The sequence below is a fragment of the Takifugu rubripes genome, chromosome 16 (assembly GCF_901000725.2).
Source record: "Takifugu rubripes chromosome 16, fTakRub1.2, whole genome shotgun sequence".
NCBI lineage: Eukaryota > Metazoa > Chordata > Actinopteri > Tetraodontiformes > Tetraodontidae > Takifugu > Takifugu rubripes.
Genome location: NC_042300.1, coordinates 5,753,092 through 5,771,418, shown reverse-complemented (window position 1 = coordinate 5,771,418; position 18,327 = coordinate 5,753,092). Strand labels below are relative to the sequence as shown.

The following is an 18,327-nucleotide window of genomic DNA, read 5'->3' as shown; positions in this document are numbered from 1 at the left end:
TTCCAACGGCGTTTCGGATTGTTCCGGGCATCCAAGATTGCTCCAAGAAAATCAGAGAGAGAGTTTTAAAGAACGTTTGAAGGTCAACTCATCAACGAACCAAAGAATTTTCTAGCAATCTGGAGAGTGTCCTGCACTGATAATGGCGTCCTTCCCAGTTTTGTGTTTCTTTAAGCTTTTACACAATTGCAGAAATGTTAAGTGCTAAATTTCCACGTCTCTTCTCTCAATACTGAACGTTGCTCCGTGTTACCGGCTGAAATGCTGCGTGTTTTTCTGTTATGCTATTGTTGCTAATGTGTGAAAAAGGAATTTCTAACGCCACATGTGGCACTGTCTGTTTCTTTTTCTTCTTCTACAGAGATGTTGAAGGAGCTGAACCAACAGCGCAGAGCGAAAGAGTTTACAGACCTGAAAATTATTGTTGAAGGCAAAGAGTTTGAAGTCCACCAAAATGTTCTAGCTTCCTGCAGCTTGTATTTCAAGGACCTGGTGAAAAGGTTTGCCTTCGCTTCCCCCTTGCACCAGCTGTTGATCCAATCTGTCTCTTTTCATAGGGCGCATTTGTGTCGTTCTTTTTTTTTTCTTTCCCTCCCCCTCTCTCTCTTGCAGGTGTGTGAAGACTTTGGTTCCTAACACAGGGCCAGCAGCCATTCCTTCCTCTTCCAAATGAATGTATCTGAAAAATGAACAAAAAAAAAAAAAAGGTCAACCCTCGTCATTACCTTTCCTCCCCATGTAGGACGACTTCACCGCATTTCCATTTTAATGAGCAGTGAAAACGTTCCATGACTGGGGATGTTTAAAGCTCACCGACAGGCCAAAGCAAACGACCATACAATCTACACTTTGGGTGGCGACTCCCTCAAGCCCCACAGTCTCCAGAATCTCCCCAGCGACTATATGTTCTCCTTTTTTTTTTTTTCTTGCAAAAATAACCTTTTCATGTGCTAATAAGGCCTGACAAGCGTGATAGAAAAGACACTTCAGAGCCATAAACAAAGGAGCAAACAAAAGCACATCCATTTTCACAGGTTAACACCAGCGTCCTTTCATATGTTCATTTAGACATTCCCCCCAGTGTCCTGCCCTTCACACACACTTTTTTAGGGTTGTCTCCTCTCACTGCTTTGCCTGTGTGTTTGTGTATCATCCGCAACACCGGCGCACCGTTTTCACCACTGGCTTCGCGGGAAGCAGACGTTATAAATCCCCGATGTCCTCATCCTCATTCCAAACGCTTGCAGGTGATTTTTCGGCTTGATTGAGAGTCCCCGAGGCCCAGACTTGCGTTGCCGTCTTGTATGACTAAAGATAAGAGCAGAGACGTTGGGAGGGACGCCACGTATCGTTATGGGCGGCGGCTGGGAAGCCTTGGGGAAGTTTGGCGCTTCGCCCTGCAGCCACAGAGGCTTTTCTTTTTTCTTTTCTCCAAGCTGACCAGAGTGTGAAGAGCTTCTTGACACTTGCTGTGGCTTCCTCATTCAGCACTGATGCGTTTCATTCCGACCGGGAAGTGACAGCACAGGTAGAAAACAGTCGCTAAAGACTGCAATCAAACCGTCCCTGAATTAAAACGCAAACTGTTGAAGCTGTCGTCGACCTTGACACAGGCGGAGGAGCTTCCTGAGAGACTGGAGAGGGAAGTGTGCCGGTCAGCCAGTTAATCAGATTGTCTCCCCTCCTACTCTTATGCAGGACAAAGCCAAATTATTAATGTGTGAAAGCGAGGCGGCTGGAGCCGTCGCAGGGATGGGTTGGGGTTTCTAAACATCATCGTCATGGCTGCCTACGCTGTCTGCTGCTTTTTCCTCCTTTCATTTGACAGTTTAATATTGGAAATTCTAATTAATTTGACAATTTATCAGAAAACACTTTGATTTATTGCGATAAGTGTCTTTTTTTTTAACAAAAGAGTGTGAAAAATAGAATTCCACTCATGTCACTCATCTACTTAATTTGTTCTGCTAATTTTTCATTTTGCCAGACGTCCACGGTAGGATGTGCTGAGGTGACTCAGCTAAGCCCACATCGGCCTGTCAGCGCGGCCAGTTCATGTTACGAGAAACGTTGCACCTCGATTTCATAAGGCATTTGAGCTGTAAAAAATTTGCAAATTGGACATCAGCAAAAACCAAAAATGTACGCAGGCGCATGTCATAGGATCAGGGGGCGGAGGCCAAAGACCTGTCTGTCACCACGCCGCTGCCTCCCCCAGGTTGATTCCAGTCAGGCTGGAGTCGTGTTCGGGCTGCACGTGGCATGCTCCCATCTGTGTATTTCTGAGCAGATTTGGGAGGAATGTGACGAGCCGCTCGCCCTTCCTCATCCTCATTCCGGGAGTCTTTATTCAGACCTGCGCCACCTGCCTACAAAACACAACAGTTTGTCAACATGCTTTCCTGCCTGAAAAACACACACATCGAAAGTTTTAATGGATTTGCACCTCAGTCGCATTTTTAAAGGAACTTTTCCCCCCCAAAAAGTGCTTCTGGCTGAACTTGGTTAAATAAGAAGGTCCTTTTAAACTCCCTCCAAGGTCGTTAATTGAAGTCTCCAGGTGCCCCAGACAGCACCATTCGACCTATCGTGACCCATGATGTCGGCAGGATGTAACGCTGCTCCTAAATGTATCCGCATGTCCGCCTTCGCTTTCGCCCCGACACAAAAACCCATTACCTTTGCCTTTAAAGGGCCGGTGCACAGTGCAGGAGACAGATCATTTCTGATACTTTCATTTTATCCTTCAGGATTTTCCAATAAGGGTGCTCTGCAGGCATTTAATTCCTGCGCCTTGCATCTCTGCACCACAGTAATGTAAAATGCCGGAGAATCTTCGAGCGGTTCTGACAGATGCTTTTATGCCAGTTCTCAGTTCCTTCTCTCCCTTTCCTTTTTCTTGTCCTCTCTGCTGACCCCCCCCCCCCCCCCCCCCCCCATGAGTTTTCTTTGCTTGTGAGTGAGAACTATTATTATATATAAAAATGGAAAAAAGAGCAGTGCTGAAGGCCTTAATGTAACTAACTTTGGTCACAAAATATTAAGTGACTTAATTGTTTCTGATGATTTAAATTAGGGTCGTTGTTGTTTTCTTTTTACGTTGTCTCTGTTTCTCTCCATTTGCATGTTAATAATGAGGATATCAAAATATTTGTTCTAGATTTTTTTTATGCAGCGCATTGAACGCCGCGTAAATTTGCATTTATATGCGTTAAACGTTTTACATTCAGATGGTTTATGTCCCTCTCCGTCACTCCCGCTCACTCTCTGAATTGGGCGGCGTCTCGCCAAATAGCCTTGATGTGCACGACATAGATGGATTTAACGGGCCTCCGTAAAAACATGCACGGGAGAGCAGCGTAAATCCCGACATAGATAATGTGTCACGTTATGTTTGGCAATCCCATTATGGATTCATGATTTATGTTATGTTGGCATAAAATGTAAACAAAAGCCATTTTTAGGCCAGACGGCGTTGACTTGGCATCAGAATAAGCTTCTATTTTAATACGTCTCGGTCGTTAGTTAGCTTCTGATGCTTAGCTGCTAATGTTGTATGAACAACCTGGGCATTTTTTTCCTCGAGTGAATAATATTTTTGAATTTGTGTGTGTGTGTGTGTGTGTGTGTGTGTGCGCGCGCGCAACACCACCACTACTCCTCTGCCTCTGCTCAACATCATTTTGACAGTCTGTTCATTTTAAGAGTTCCTCTTGAGTAAGTGGTGCATTTTTCACAAACAGATTTCTAACCCTGAGTCCCCCCCCCCCCCCCCCCCCCCCCCCCCCCCCCCCCCCCCCCCCCCCCCCCCCCCCCACCACCCTCATCTCTCCTATCTTCGCTGTCCTCCCAGCCTCCCACTGTCACTATTGAACTGAAGTCTGCAATCAGATGCAGCATAAATATCCACCCCTTTTAGGCGCTCCAGAAAAGTCATTTCCATAAAAACGAGAGCTCAGACCAAACAAACTGCCCCTTGGAGCTGGTTCCTGTTGTACTAATTGAGCAGGTTGATGAGTATTTTCTTCCTTTATTTTTAGCTCTTCTCCCGCTTTTGCTTTTCTCCCCTTCCACACCTCCCTCCACCATCACTTTAACCCTGAACTACACCCCCCCTTGCCTTCTTTCTGTCCTATTGCCTGCCCCCACTCCAGTCCTTTTTTATTTTTATTTTTTAACACAGAAAACAGGGCAATAACACTGTGTGGCTTTTTGCTTTGCAGGAGGAAAAAGAGTAACTGCTTTGGTTTTTCCAGCCAATGTCCATCCAGAGACAAATGCGATTGTCTTTCCTTTTATTTTTGGATGTCCTTCTCCCCTCTCATCTCCTCAGCGCGCTTTAAATGACGACTAATGTCTCAGTTCATGCACCACAGGCAGCTGATATTTATTGCAGCGGGGACAAGGCTCTGTGGTGTGATGGTGGCTTTTTTTTTTTGCTTTTTCTGGGGTGGCGGGGGGGTATCTTTTATTTGAAAGACAAAGGTACAGTCATGGAACAACCCAACTCATCTCTCAGAAGGATGGCTGCTGGCTCCCTGTGGAAGGACCGTCACACCCTGCCTCCCTTTTCCCTGTTTTGCTTCCTCCTCATCCTCCCGTACCTCTCTCGTTTCCACTTCCTCTCATCTCCACTCTAACCCTTTCCTCCGCATGTCCCATCTAGTTTGTTTTGCCGTCTGTCTCTCACTAAATGCTGACTTCCTGTCATGATTTCTAATCCAACAAAGTGGATCTCGCAGAAAAGGGAAGGGAGTCATGCGAAGGTGCATCTGCACAACAACACACAGAGTGTTTTCATTGTGTTGCCGTGAGCGACACAAGAAAACAGCCCCCCATCCATCTCAATCTGAGCTTCTTTTCATATTGTTGATGTCCATACCCGCAGGACATGAGACAATGTAGTGGGGGCTCACATTTTGCGGGGGTCTGATTAGATTTATTTGGCACATGAGTGAATAATTGTTTCACCTGGGACATTAAACACAGGCGGGTGTTATTTAACTCCCGCGCTCCCCCTTTGGGGGATCCTCCATGTGCGCTAATCTCTGCCATTTGATCCCGATGAGGTCACACGAATGACCCGGTTCTGAAAGCAGCCATCCACTCACTGCACATCTCAGGCTTCACTTCATGACGAGCCGTCGTCTTCTATTAAATTTGCTCATCCAGCCATTTTCTGTTAGCTCTATACGCCACAACCAGCGCCGCCGCTGTTCCCAGCAGCTCCCACACAGCTCCCCAGCATTGAAGAGCTCTCGCTCAACACACCTTTCTTCAGCTTTGCTGTTTCCCCCAGTTCGGTCTAATGGCTCGTGCGCGCCCTGCCATGTATGCGCATTCACCTCTAGAGCCACGCATACATGCTCATCTCTGAGAAGCATGCCTTGGAACAGGACGATGTTTTATTTTCCTTATCCGTATTCAGAGAGGACGTTTTGTTTCAGATTCGGCGATAAAGTTGCAAAGGGGCTAGATTTATAGACAAGTAGAAACCATCCAAAGCTCTGTTTATGTCCCTCCTTCACTTGGCGTTATCAATCATGTACTGACTCCTTTATTTCCTCTCTGTCGTGTTGGCTCAGGTGTGTCATGGGTGTCCTCTGTAGCGTACCCTTATCCGTGTCCCTATGGCCTTTTTTCACTGTCTGTTTTTGTTTCGTGGCTTCGCTCTCCCTTTAAGAGCGCCCCTAACTGCTCCCTCTCTGCCACGATCAGGTCGTCGGGAGAGAAGAGGAGTGGCGAGGCGCTGGAGCTTAATATGAGCAACATCACCGCCGACGTGTTGGAGCAGCTGCTGGAGTTCGTCTACACGGGTTCGCTGGTCATCGACTCGGCCAATGCCAAGACGCTGTTGGAGGCCGCCAACAAGTTCCAGTTCAATACCTTCTGTAAAGTCTGTGTCTCTTTTCTAGGTAGGAACATTTATGGAGGCTGGATGATGTGGTTTTTATATCGGGACGCGTGACAGCGCTATGCTAGCATCACCCTAAATCCAGAATCAAGTTTCACACGTTGAAAATGTACTCAGACAATCCTGCACTTCAGTCCCAGCCTCGTCTTATTCCCAAAGCTGGCGCCCACATGAGAATTCTGTCTGCTAATGCTGTCCGTGAGGCGCGATGCCTCTGATGTCGTCCCAGCAGGCACGGCCAAGCACGAAGGCAGTTTTCTAAAAAGGTCAGGGAACAATTGTCACTTAAATGTCAAATCGTCTGGATGGGAAATGTGATGGAATTGGAGGCAAAAAAAGGCAAATAGACTGATGCTCAGAAAAGGTATGGAAAGTGGAGAGAGCTCATGGGGGTCACATGAAAGGCAAATAGCATGTTCCAGATATTAGTGGGCAACCAAGCAAAGAGGCGACCAAAAGAGCTGCAAATGTCAGCGTTTGCATTCCATTTTTTAACTTGTTTAGCAGGTCTGTAACACAAGGAAGGTGCACACGAGCAGAAAGGTCAGCAGAAAGGCTGGAGTGAAAGGAGAGCAAAGCAGAACCAGGGGCCAACTTCATTGATTTGTTTTTTTTTTCCAATTTAACCGCAAAAAAGGTGAAGCCATTTGCGGACTTTATTTGCCAAGAAAGGTGTCTATCCATTCTATCCTGACAGGTTTCATGACATTTCTGCACATTCTGAAGAAAGGAAATACAAGTGTATGTCCTTGAGCAAAGAAAAATTGATACCATGTCAGAAATTATTGAGGCTGGTAACAAATAACACCGGGGAGAAATAACAAACCTCCTCGACCTATTTGTGCCACATGAGCTTTATTCAGTGAATCTGAGGTTACTGTGAGAATTTCTAACCCTATTTAGTCAATTAACACTCTGCAATTAAGAATTCGGTCAAACGGAAGAGGAAGATTTGCCAGACTTAAGCTGTTCTCTAAAACAACAATGGAAGGATTTTACCAACAACTGTCTTCTTCTTCTGGGACGCTCCCATCACGCTGCTAAGGTCGATATTAGTCAAGACAGTTTTCAGCAGTGATTAAGTATATGACCCATCATCTCGTGTGACCTCCACAAGTTCCCTGGAGATGTAAAGTCCCAGTGTCGGCTGCTGTCTGACCCAGATGAGCCAGATGCTCGTACCTGTGTGTACATTTTACATACAGGTGCACCACTACTGTCAGAAATCACGGCCCATCAGAATCCCAAGATTTCCGCCATAACGCTGTAAATGTTATAGTCCTCCAAGAGGCCACATCGGGTGGCCAAATCCTCGATTCCCCCGGCCTCGTTGTTGGGGAAATTTCATCATCCTCGGTTGTTTGGGTCTTGTTGAAACTTCTGTGGATCTTTAAAGCAGATTTTTCAACCTGCTGCCCTCCTGTCTAGACAGGAAATGATCAATCACCATCATTTTTTCTGTTCTATTGTGTTTTTGTTTGCTTGGGAGACACAAACTGCATGTTGGCAGTCATCCCTCTAGATAATCTTGTCATGAATGTTTGAACAATGTTGTTTGTCTCTGTATTAATCAATCTGGTTGTCTCTGTCTCTGTTTCCTTCGGTTTCTGTTTTTCCCTCCGATCACCGTCTCCAGAGAAGCAGCTAACGGCAGCGAACTGTCTCGGGGTGTTGGCAATGGCCGAAGCCATGAGCTGCACCGAGCTCCATAACATGGCCAAAGCTTTCGCACTGCAGAACTTCCCTGAGGTGGGTACAACCAAAATGAGCTCATATTCATATATATTCATTCATTAATGGAGGAAGAATTAATGACATTGATAACCTGAACGTTTTCACTTGGAGCATGTGACACGCACTAGCATGGTGTCAAATTGTGTTTATCACTGTGTCGTGTCAGAAACTCCTTCCAAAGAAGGGAAGAGATTAATGTAGGTGTGTGTGTGTGTGTGTGTGTGTGTGTGTGTATACATAAACATGTAACATCAAATTAAACTGCTTTACTTTACTTATGTTGAAAGTATGCTGCTCTTCTGACCTTGCCGTCCTCCATCCTCCAGCTGCCGAAACTTTCCATCAGGCGTCAGAAAAGAAATGTTGTTCGCACTCAGCCTTCAACTTTGAGAGTCGATACATATTTTTATTCACTGTCTTTTCTAAAGTTTGCAAGGAATGCTTTGAGAAAAACCGCTCCTTACTTTTCCGACTGTGATTTTTCAGTCAGTCCTCTCCCGTAAGATCGAAACGTGTCTTTTTTTTATACCCCTTTTTACTCTCAGTCTGCTGTCTGGACTTAATTTTAAAACCACTTTGAACTCGGATAAGGGTCTAATTTCAAGGAAAACCCCTTATGTACAAATTGTCTGAGATGAAGAGATGGCGGTGAGTGTGAGGCTCAGCCTTTTCTAACCTGCCAACAAACAGTAGAGAGGCAAAAAGGCAACTGTTAATAATTAAAACACAAAAAAATCAAAACTTTTTTTGGTTTCCACTTTCGAGCTGATGTTTACTTTGACCGGATGGAATATATTAGATGTGTCAAATGGTGACCTTTGAATAGTGTTGGCGGTGGATTTAATGTCGCGCTCATTTAATGCTAAGTGGAGCTTCTGCATTTGATTTATAAGAGTGTTATAGGTTCTCTAGTGTAGATCTTCCCTCTGCAATAAAGGAACTCAAAATATTGTGTATTTCCTTAAAATTATAATGTTTCGGGTCCAAGTTAATGTTGGAACCATTTAAGAAATATGGCTAAAAGCCTGTTGAGGATTTAAGGATAGGTAAGAAAGAAAGGGGACCATTTTTTTCGATTCTTTATATGCTAAAAAGTAAACGATTCACAGTTGAGCAAATTTACATTGACCGATTTCCATTTTAAAAATTTGGAAGAGCGAAAAGATCAAACTTGGGCGTTCAGTGAAACTTGCAGTTTGACATGTCCGTCTGTGACCCTTTCAGGTGGCAGGACAGGAAGAGATTCTGAATGTTTCCAAGGAGGATCTGGTGACGTATCTGTCCAACGACAGCCTCAACACCAAAACTGAGGAGCTGGTGTACGAGACGGTTATCAAGTGGATCAAGCAGGACTCAAAAGCCCGAGTGCAGGTAACAACAAAAACTCAACTCTTTGTGTCTTGGGACCAAAAAGAAGCCTGATGAAAACACTGGTTACCACTGGCGCTGGGTGTTTACACAGCCGCTGGGCTGGGGTGGTTCTATCAACTGTCCCTGTCTGCACATCTACCCAGAACACTGTAAAAGAAAATAAAAGGCTCCTCATTCTGTCTTGGTAGTGTTCATCAAACCTGCGCAGCAGTTGTTTGTAATCCCATAGGTGCCTCGCCCTCAGAATCTGCTCTATTCTTAGTTACAGTTCATTTGTTTGGGAGCGGGTGTAGTGCATGAGAGAAAAACGGCGAAACCCCGTTTCCGCATGCATGGGGTGGCCTCGGCTTATTCCTCGAAGCTTTTGATGGTGATGAAAGCATCTTATTCCCATTGGCACTCAGGAACAGCGGGTCAAATTTGAACAAACTTAGAATCTATGAGACTCGATGTCGGTGCATCTGTCCCCTGCAGATAAATGGAGTGCGCTGCTGAATGGTATCCATCCAGGTGATTTTTTAGGGTTTGGGAATTTTGGCCTAAATATTAAAACAAAAACTGGTTGGAATTTAGCCAAATGCAGGAATTTTGGCCTATGGGGAACACGTGTGATGTGCTGTCATCACGGGAGCCAGATCGACGTGAAGAAATCAAAGCTGCACTGAGGTGTTTTGAGGTGCTTTCGCAATACAAAGTCTCCCTTTTTCCATTTAAAAAGGCATCCGTAGTTATTTGCCATGCTCAGATGGTGGTGGAATCCATTAGTAACTGCAGTTAAGTGCAGAGTTTGAAAGTGCCGAGTGGATCACAAACACCAGGAGCACAAACAGGAGCAAAAGATGGTTATTTGCTCACTTTGGTGCTGAGATTTCAATAAGAAATGGTATCAAAGATGTTTCATGGGTATTGCACACTCCAAATCCAACCACATTTGACTCGGTGGTTCTGCCAATTCTCGGGGACAAAGAACAACAGAACACAGTCGATTGCAGAGAGATGCCCCCCCTGTAATCTGCATGGAAAACCTCCCCAGTTCTACATGATAGACTCCTGCAATCTCACACTCTAATGGAGAGGTGCAAAGGTGAGTAACTCTGATGGAGTAGAAGGACGGGGAAAAGAACTGGAGCGCTTTCCTGTTTGTCTGAACCACTGGCCACGCTAGATGCCCCGGTCTCCCCATCTCTGACAAGGGAGGTGGAGAAATAGAGCAAGACTAAGAAACAGAAACTGGGCCAAAATTGATTGAGTCAGAACAAATGGATAGTCAGAACCTGAAGGAGGGACGCTGTGTTTTCCCCTGGTATCCCAGGGACGAGACCTGACCGAGCCCTCGGCCAGGCTCAAAGAGACAGCCTGCAGCCGGGGGAGGACATGGATACACCAGGCTGCTTCCATCAGGCCACAGGAGGAAGTTCTCTGACCCCCTCCCCATCCCCGAGGAGTTAAGTTTACACGCATGATCCAGCACCAGCTCATCATTCTGCAGCCTCGGCTGCTTCTATCCCTTCTGCTCATTTGGAGGCAGTGGAAATCACTCCTCCAGAACCTGTGACACTTTTTAATGACATGTCAGGGCAGAATGTCACATCGCTGTGTGAAAAGGCATGGGGGGGGGGCTGCTTTAAGCCTCAAGCTAGGGTTGGGTGTGTGCTCGCATTCATCTGAGCATGTGTGTGTCTTTGTGCCACCCCATGTCTCTGAACGCACTTTGAGTTGTAAGCTGCAGGCTAAAGAGTGGAAAAGTGGCATATTGAAGGCACTGGGTAAATAATATGCAATTTTCTCACTTGGGCATGCTGTCAACTAAGATCAGATGGCATCAGGAAACAGGGCTGAGAAGGAGGGGAGAATGTGAGTGTTATTATCGGTTTGGTGTGAGACACAATGCCACTGAAAGAGGGATGAGGGCTGCTTATTTATTTATTTCCTTTCATTTGATTGCATGTTGTTGGAGGTGAACCGCCCTGTAAGCATTTGTGTTTGCTGCTGTTGCCTTTAACAGATGGAAGAGATAAGGAAGACCAGTCGCAATGCACGCACACACACACACACACACACACACACACACACACACACACACACACACACACACACACACACACACACACACACACACACAGAAAAACAGAATTAGTCTGATGTGGCTGGTTTTTAAAGCAATATTCTGACACAGTTTTCTGTCTGAAAGCACGACAGGATAAAGCCCCGAATCTGCCTCCCCCAGTTTTCCAGCTTTATGCTAAACTAAGCATAAAGCTAAGCTATTTTGTCATCGGAGCGTTGCGTTCTAATGTGATGGTCATTTCGACTCACATCTCATTTGGGAGTGTGATTATTACATGTCTGCTTAGGTATTCTGGTAAATGCTTCCTTATTATCCGTTGTTTATTCGCTGCCCAGTTAACTGGAAAACTAATCACATGTTTAATTAATTACCGCGGCTCTTACATCAGTTATGCACATCATAATGTGGTAAATCCAATAAATATGGAAAACTCATCCATCAGACGGGGAAACGGTGCCACTGGGAACTTTAACCCGCTGCCTGTGTCACAGAGGATCTTTGGATTCCTGAAAGATGGGGAAAGAGGTGATGTTTCATGTGTTCCCCTTAGAAGAGTGTAACACAGAGAACCGTCCTTCTATCTCTTTGCACTTTCTTTGTGGAGTGACCACACAGACGCACAGCCCCAATTATAACGAGACCGGCTCTGCCAAAACCCTGAATAGGACCTCATTACTTTACCATTTTTTAAAAAGGATCCTATCTCGCCAGGTGACTCAACCTGACAAAAGGGCTTGATTAATTGGCTTTTTGGAAAGTGGCCAGCGGATGTAACTGCTAAAAAGGACAGTTAATGGTGTATTTTCATGATAAAAAGCCTGGCTGCCATTAACTGGGATTAGCTGTCCCCTCATCAGAAACAACAATGGCTTACCCTGACATTTGCAGTCCTCACGCCAAATTAAAATAGTTAAATATATGACTTCATATGCTTGTAATTTACTAGTCATTATTTATGGGGATTTTATACAATTGATGCTGATAATGGACTGAGGAGACTTTTCTGCCTCCAGAACTCATTAAGGAGAAAATCATTTCCCAGAACAAATGATGCTATCATTATGTAGTTGGAGTATAAAATTATCAAAGACAAAAGTGCTCTGTGGCTGTGGAGCAATATAAACTCTGCTTTCCGATTCATTTACCTTCAAAACTACAAATGACCCTTTTCACCGCGAGCATCGCTTTTAATTTAGCGACCCCCCCCCCCCCAATCTTGCTGGTAAAAATGGGAGGCCCTCCTCATTTTGATGGTGTTCTGTGAGACGAGCACCTGTGGGATTGTTATGTCACTGCAGTCACTCACCAGAAAAAGGACCCATGTTGTTGTAGAACAGGCTATTATAAATGCCTCGGTCAGCACAGTTCACGACAAATACGTGCTCTTTGAGGAGACACAGCCAGGCGGTGGAGATCGATGTAGCCTGGAATCTTTGATTCTTCTTCCGCTCCCCTGCCTCTCTTCCCTTTTTTCCCCTTCAGCTAACATGAATCAGAAGGGAAGAGCACATACGCGCGTTGGAATTTATACAAAATGCACAGGATGTCACTATTCAAATCCCAAGCCTGTGCTCAAACACGCGCACAAGACTTTAAATCAGACCAACCCTGGTACAACTCCAGTATTAGGGAATAGACGGGAGCCGATACAAGCCGCTGAACTCTGGACCTTCATTTCCATCGGTGTCCTTTGCAGTCCCAGAGCTGCCCCAGTCCTGATGCGTGCAGCCAGTTGAACCGCAGTCACTCAACCACGGCGGCTGCATATCCAGAGCGAGGCGGGCCAACGGCCCCGCTTATGAGGAGGCAAGTAGGGCGTGAACAATATGACAACATGCAGAATGCAAACAAATCGCCCTTTCTGCAGAAACAAATCAAACTTCACGAGGGCTGGGAGGAAGAGAACGTCATGCACGATATGGGAACCTGCTAGCTAACCTTCTGTAGCGACAAGCCGGCAGAGCGGTTCTGGAGCCGGCAAGAATAACGAGTTTCAGAGCACGTTGTTAGGTTTTAGATGAAAGGAAGCAAGATAAAATTTTAATTTGCAGCACAAGTCCTACAGATATTTTTTGCGCTTATTGATCGCAGGACATCTTCCTTGTGGTTGGGTTGATAAAGGCGTGTAAAAATAGGCCTCATCCGTTCCCCTGGTTGATGTTCGCGCGTCCTCACGCGGTCGCGCACGACCTGCAAACCCGCAGCGCAGCGCCATTTAGAGGAGCACGTTTCGCCCATTAAGCGCTGGCAGCAAATGAAGCACGTGCGCGTGAATGTGCGAGTGTGTACGCGGGAACCCACGGACACCGAAAAGAGGAGGTCGTTTTGCCTGAGAGGGTTTGTCAAACCACGGGCACGCCGCTGTGCACACCTTCACGAATCACTGACTGCCCGTTTTTTTTCATACAGCTGTGTTTTTGTTTGACATCAGATTAGTCCATAATTCACACTCGAGCGGGCACGCAGCTCTGTAAACAGACATGACCGCTCATGTGGCGTTCATATGATGCCACTGTGGCGACGAGTGTCGCGGCGGCGGGCGTCAGTCCGGGCCGACGGCGGTGGAAATGGAAACGCTGGGTGGACATCTGTCGTCCATGTCTGGGAGCGCAAGCTTCCCTGCCGGCTTTGACAGATCCGCCAGGCTCAGCATTGTTCCCGGAGCCGACCGTTAGAGATACGGCCCAGACTCGGGATGCACTTTGAAAACAGGAAGAAGAGGATGTGGGCAGACTAAAAAAAAAAGGCATCCGCGTATGTCTCCAGGTTCGTTTTTCCACGTGTTCCGTGCTTTATAAACCCTCCCGCCATCAAGGGCAACGCTGTTTCCGGTTGACGTACACCAGGAGTATCAGGACTTATTTGCGGCGTGTATGATTTGGCACATGTAAGAATTCATCTCTGCGTAAAAGGATTGGCCGCCTGAGTAGGTGAGGAGGTCGCGCCATTCATGCGAAAAGGCGGCTTTCGCGTTCGCTCCGTCTGCCTGTGCACAAGAGAATGATTTCTCGAGAGGTTGTTTTAGATGGAGAGTAATGGTGTAGGATGCGCACCACCTGCTCTCATCCGCTGAGTGCGAGCAAGTCGCTCGTCGGTGTGAGCGGCGCCAGTGCCCTTATTTGCCTGTGTGGCGCGATACAAAAGCACATTTGCAGACAAATTTAATCCCGTTAGCGCGCAGCTCCGGTGACGTGCATCCAGCACGTTCAGCCTTTGCTGACAGAGTAAGCAGTCCTGAGAGGACGGTGAAAGCCGGCGTGCAGCCGTTTCCAAATCCTTTGTTTACCTATTATATTAGCTCAGAACACTGAGGAATTGAGTTGAACTTTATTACAGTGTATAAATCAAGAGAACTGATTTTACCCTGCTGCGGCCTCTCCGAGCTGAGCGGAGCAGCATTCCAGGGTGGAAGCGAGGAGCCACGATTGAGGACATATTGATGACTGAATAATTGAAGGCAGCAGTTGATTAGCAGACACACAACAGCCAGTTTAACAGCGCAATAATTTCCACTCATTTTGTTCTGTGAGAAGGCGAACTCCTCTTTGTGGGGTCTGACACTTGGATGTGAGTATTAGCAGCGAACGCGGAACTTATTTCCATATCGATTTATGCAAGTGTAGGAGGAGAGTGAGCGGCGGGAATGGAGGTGCAAAGAGAGGCAGAAAATGGAGTGGGAGCCGGAGCCGGGTAGTTAGGAGCAGCGATGGGAAGCCTGTTTGTGCGGAAATAGATGGACGGAGGTACAGATGGCGTAAGGGAGCTCAATTATAGAAGAGAGGGAAACACACTCCACAACACCAACACACACTCAGGGGACAGGTCGTTCTAATAACTGCACCGGCGGATCCATACTGGTCGGGCCACGTGACCCCGGTCTCAATGTCATTTCTAGTCAAATCACGTTTGGACGCGCTAAACAAAAACCAAAAAGTGTGTTGCCGCCCCCCGTCTGCTGTCCCTGCGCCGAAGTACAGTCCATATGTGGGTGTTTCAGGGTGGAGGCTGCCTTTACTTTGTGCAGAGACCAGATGTCACCTCTTTGAGGTAGTTTTACTGCCATATCAAAGATGTTTGGCAAGTAAAGGAACTAACGACAGATGCATGTTTGTGTGAAGCTCCGATTTGCAGATGGTACAGCAGGATGCCTGTTTTTCTCTTCCACTTTCCTCCACACACACACACGGAAAAGTCTAACTGGCGTGTGTGTGTTGAGTATTGATGTGTTTTCCACTGGTCTGAGAGTGTCCAGCTAATCAGATCAGATGTGCATAACGTGTGACCCCTTTGACCCGCTGTACAATCCTGAAATGCTCTTTTATTTCATCTGTTTGGTGGAGGATGTTGACGTTGAGCTTCCACCACTTCCATCTCTGGCCTGAGCTGTTGCCACCCCAGATTATTTTAACTGATGCAAACTTTGGAGCGGAGAAGACCCAATCCAGGCCGGGGCCACCATTCTTCTTCATTCATTCCTGATGGAACATGTTGACTGGGCCCCACCTGGATGAAACTGCCCCATATCCCCCTTCAATGTGGCTCCCAAGGTCAGAGTGGTGGACCTACTTTAGCGGGAACCCACATGCGTGTCTATGATCCCATGAGTTTGGGACAGACATCGATCACCTGTTGGATAAGCTGCGTGCACTCGGGTGTGAGGAGGAACAAACGGTCCGATCTGCAGCTTTGTCTCGTCTCATGCCGATATCACTCACATTTCCCTGACTGCCACCGAACCATCGCATTCTGTCTATTCCATTTTTTTGTCTCTTGGGTTTAGCTCATTTCTCATCCTCCCACTCAGGACGTCCTCTCCCTCGTCTCGTTCGCTGCCGTCTCGCTTCTTTTCTGTCTCCAGACAGGGATAGAAGATGAATGGGACGCACGTCCACCTGAGGACGAGGGAGAGCGTCAGCTTGTTTGGTCTTCCTGGAGCCCGTCGGTTCGTCAGGGTGTCCGTGGGACGCTCTGAGGTCACTCTGAGCTCAGCGGTCAGCTCTGCCTCCCTTTGTCCCTTCTCTCTGTGCAAGTTCTTGCCTGAAGAGCGCTTATGCAAGAAACACATTGAGAAATTTTTGCAGCCGGGGCTATGGATGTGGTTGCCATGACAACGGGATGTCCTGCCTTTATGTCTGAATACCTTCGCTGTATGAGAATGCAGAAACGTATGCAGCAGCAAAAAAGAATTCACACAATATAAATATTTGCCTCGGCAACACTTCTTTCTCGTGCCTTGGCTCAACAATTTAAGCTCCTGTAGGTTTGTTTTCCCAGGTTTCCTCTTCAGGATAGTTGCCAATTATTAGCTGCAATTGTGGAAAATGAGATGTTTGGGCTGTACAAGGCTTTAAAATGTAGCTGTAGAAGAATGTTTTTGGCTATAAGATTCCATTTGGAGATGAAACGTTAAGGAGCCCCCCCTCCCAATTCCACTCGCGCATTCTTCTGGTAGAATCAAATTCAGACAGGATATTCTGATATACACTAACAAGAAGATATTGGGTGAATCAATATGTTCCTACGAAAAAATCCAACTCAGCTCGCGCTTATTTTTGCCGTTATTTTTGGAGCAATTCATCCCGCTCGTATATAAAAATAGACCTCACATATCCCGGTAATTAAAGCTCAGCTTGTGCCCAACATGAAAGTTTGCTCCACCGTTAGCTTTCCTCACTCTCCAAACCGAGGCTTTGATCAAACGGATGTTGTTTAGCGATTTCAAAGATAGATGATGTAATGAAGGTTGGAGGAAACAAAACCGGTGTTTGTGGAAAAGCTCTGTTCTTTTTTTGGTTGTCATTTCTTTATCGATGATTCTCTAATGAGTCTTTCTTTGATCAGTTCGTAATCACGATTGTGGTAGCATTAGCGTTGGTTCGGATTCATTGCTTTTCCTCCTGTCTTCCCAGACTCTGTCGGAGCTGTTGGCGGTGGTGCGTCTTCCCTTCATCCACCCGTCCTACCTGCTGAACGTGGTGGACAATGAGGAGCTGATTAAGTCCTCGGAGGCCTGTCGCGACCTGGTCAACGAAGCCAAGCGCTACCACATGCTCCCCCACGCGCGGCAGGAGATGCAGACGCCCAGGACTCGACCGAGGCTCTCTGCCGGTGAGTCAGCCCAGACTCGGTCGAACCCACCCGGGAGGTCTTAATTATAACAGCTTCGACCATCAACTGGCAGGCGGTAATTTATTTAGTGATGTTTTCCACCAAATCTGAAATTCTTAACATCTCGCCACCAAACCAGTATTGGCGGACCACCGCGGCTCCCAGAGATTAAAGCACTTTCATACACCTCTAACAGCCTTTTTAACATCACATTCGCCGCGCGACATCGGTCATTCTTTTCGGAGGAACCGGTCAGCCATTCAATACCGGACCACCGCCGATGTCCAGACCATCCACCACTGTGTTTGTTTACATCATTAAAAGCAAAGAATCATTCCTGGAAATTGGAAGGCGCCTCGCAAATTGCTGTTGGCTGTTAGATTTTTGCCTCAGGTTGGCCAAGGTCTCACTCTTTCCCCCTGTAAAGACCTAATTATAGCATCTGCATGCTATCATAAACTTTGCGCGGCACACCTAACTGTTTGCCGCATGTTATTTTCCGCTTGGCAGGATAAAGATAATGACCAAACAAATGGCACTTTATGGAGAGACCACTTTACTAGCCAGAGCTGCTGTTGAGTCATTGTGTTTATTAGCCAGTAAACAAACATTGGGCAAATTCTATTAGGTCAGTATATATATTTTTGCATCCTTAATTGCCTCTTCTGCAGTTGAATGAGGATTTGTGAAGAATTGTTTTGCTCTTGAGGAAAAGAAAAAAAGATTTGTGGCGTTATCTGCCCTCGGCATCATTTCATTCCTCATTCCTGAACTGATCACTTCTTTGTTCTCTGCTGTTTCTGGACCTATTTTCTGTTTTGTTGTCTGCTATCTGCATATCTAATGTGTCGCGTGGCCCCATTATGCCGGCTAAAGTGCGTATTGAATCACGGCGGCTCGTGGCGGCGTCCAGCAGGACGACATAACCGCATAAATGCTGCCGGCGTTGTTGCATTTCTGATGCAGCGAACCCTGACGGCTCAGCATGGGAGCGTTCCACTCAAGTGGTCCTGGAAGTTTTCTCAAGTTTTCGAACCTGTTGCAAACGGTCGGCGCTTAACGTGCACACGGATTCACTGTTTATGAATGCGTGGGTCAGTTGTGTTGGTTGTTGTGTGTTTGTGCACCGGTC

General features: G+C 46.5%; 1 protein-coding gene across 3 annotated transcripts in view; it reads left to right on the top strand.

The window, feature by feature from the left end:
* klhl29 (kelch like family member 29) overlaps positions 1-18,327 on the top strand; it is a 143,441-nt gene that overhangs the window by 90,021 nt on the left and 35,093 nt on the right. For all 3 annotated transcript variants that reach the window (XM_003971580.3, XM_011611910.2, XM_011611911.2), the window contains 5 exons: positions 362-500; positions 5,719-5,915; positions 7,551-7,663; positions 8,873-9,019; positions 16,997-17,195. In XM_003971580.3, the coding sequence (XP_003971629.1) occupies positions 362-500; positions 5,719-5,915; positions 7,551-7,663; positions 8,873-9,019; positions 16,997-17,195 (795 nt within the window). The remainder of the gene's footprint in view (positions 1-361; positions 501-5,718; positions 5,916-7,550; positions 7,664-8,872; positions 9,020-16,996; positions 17,196-18,327) is intronic.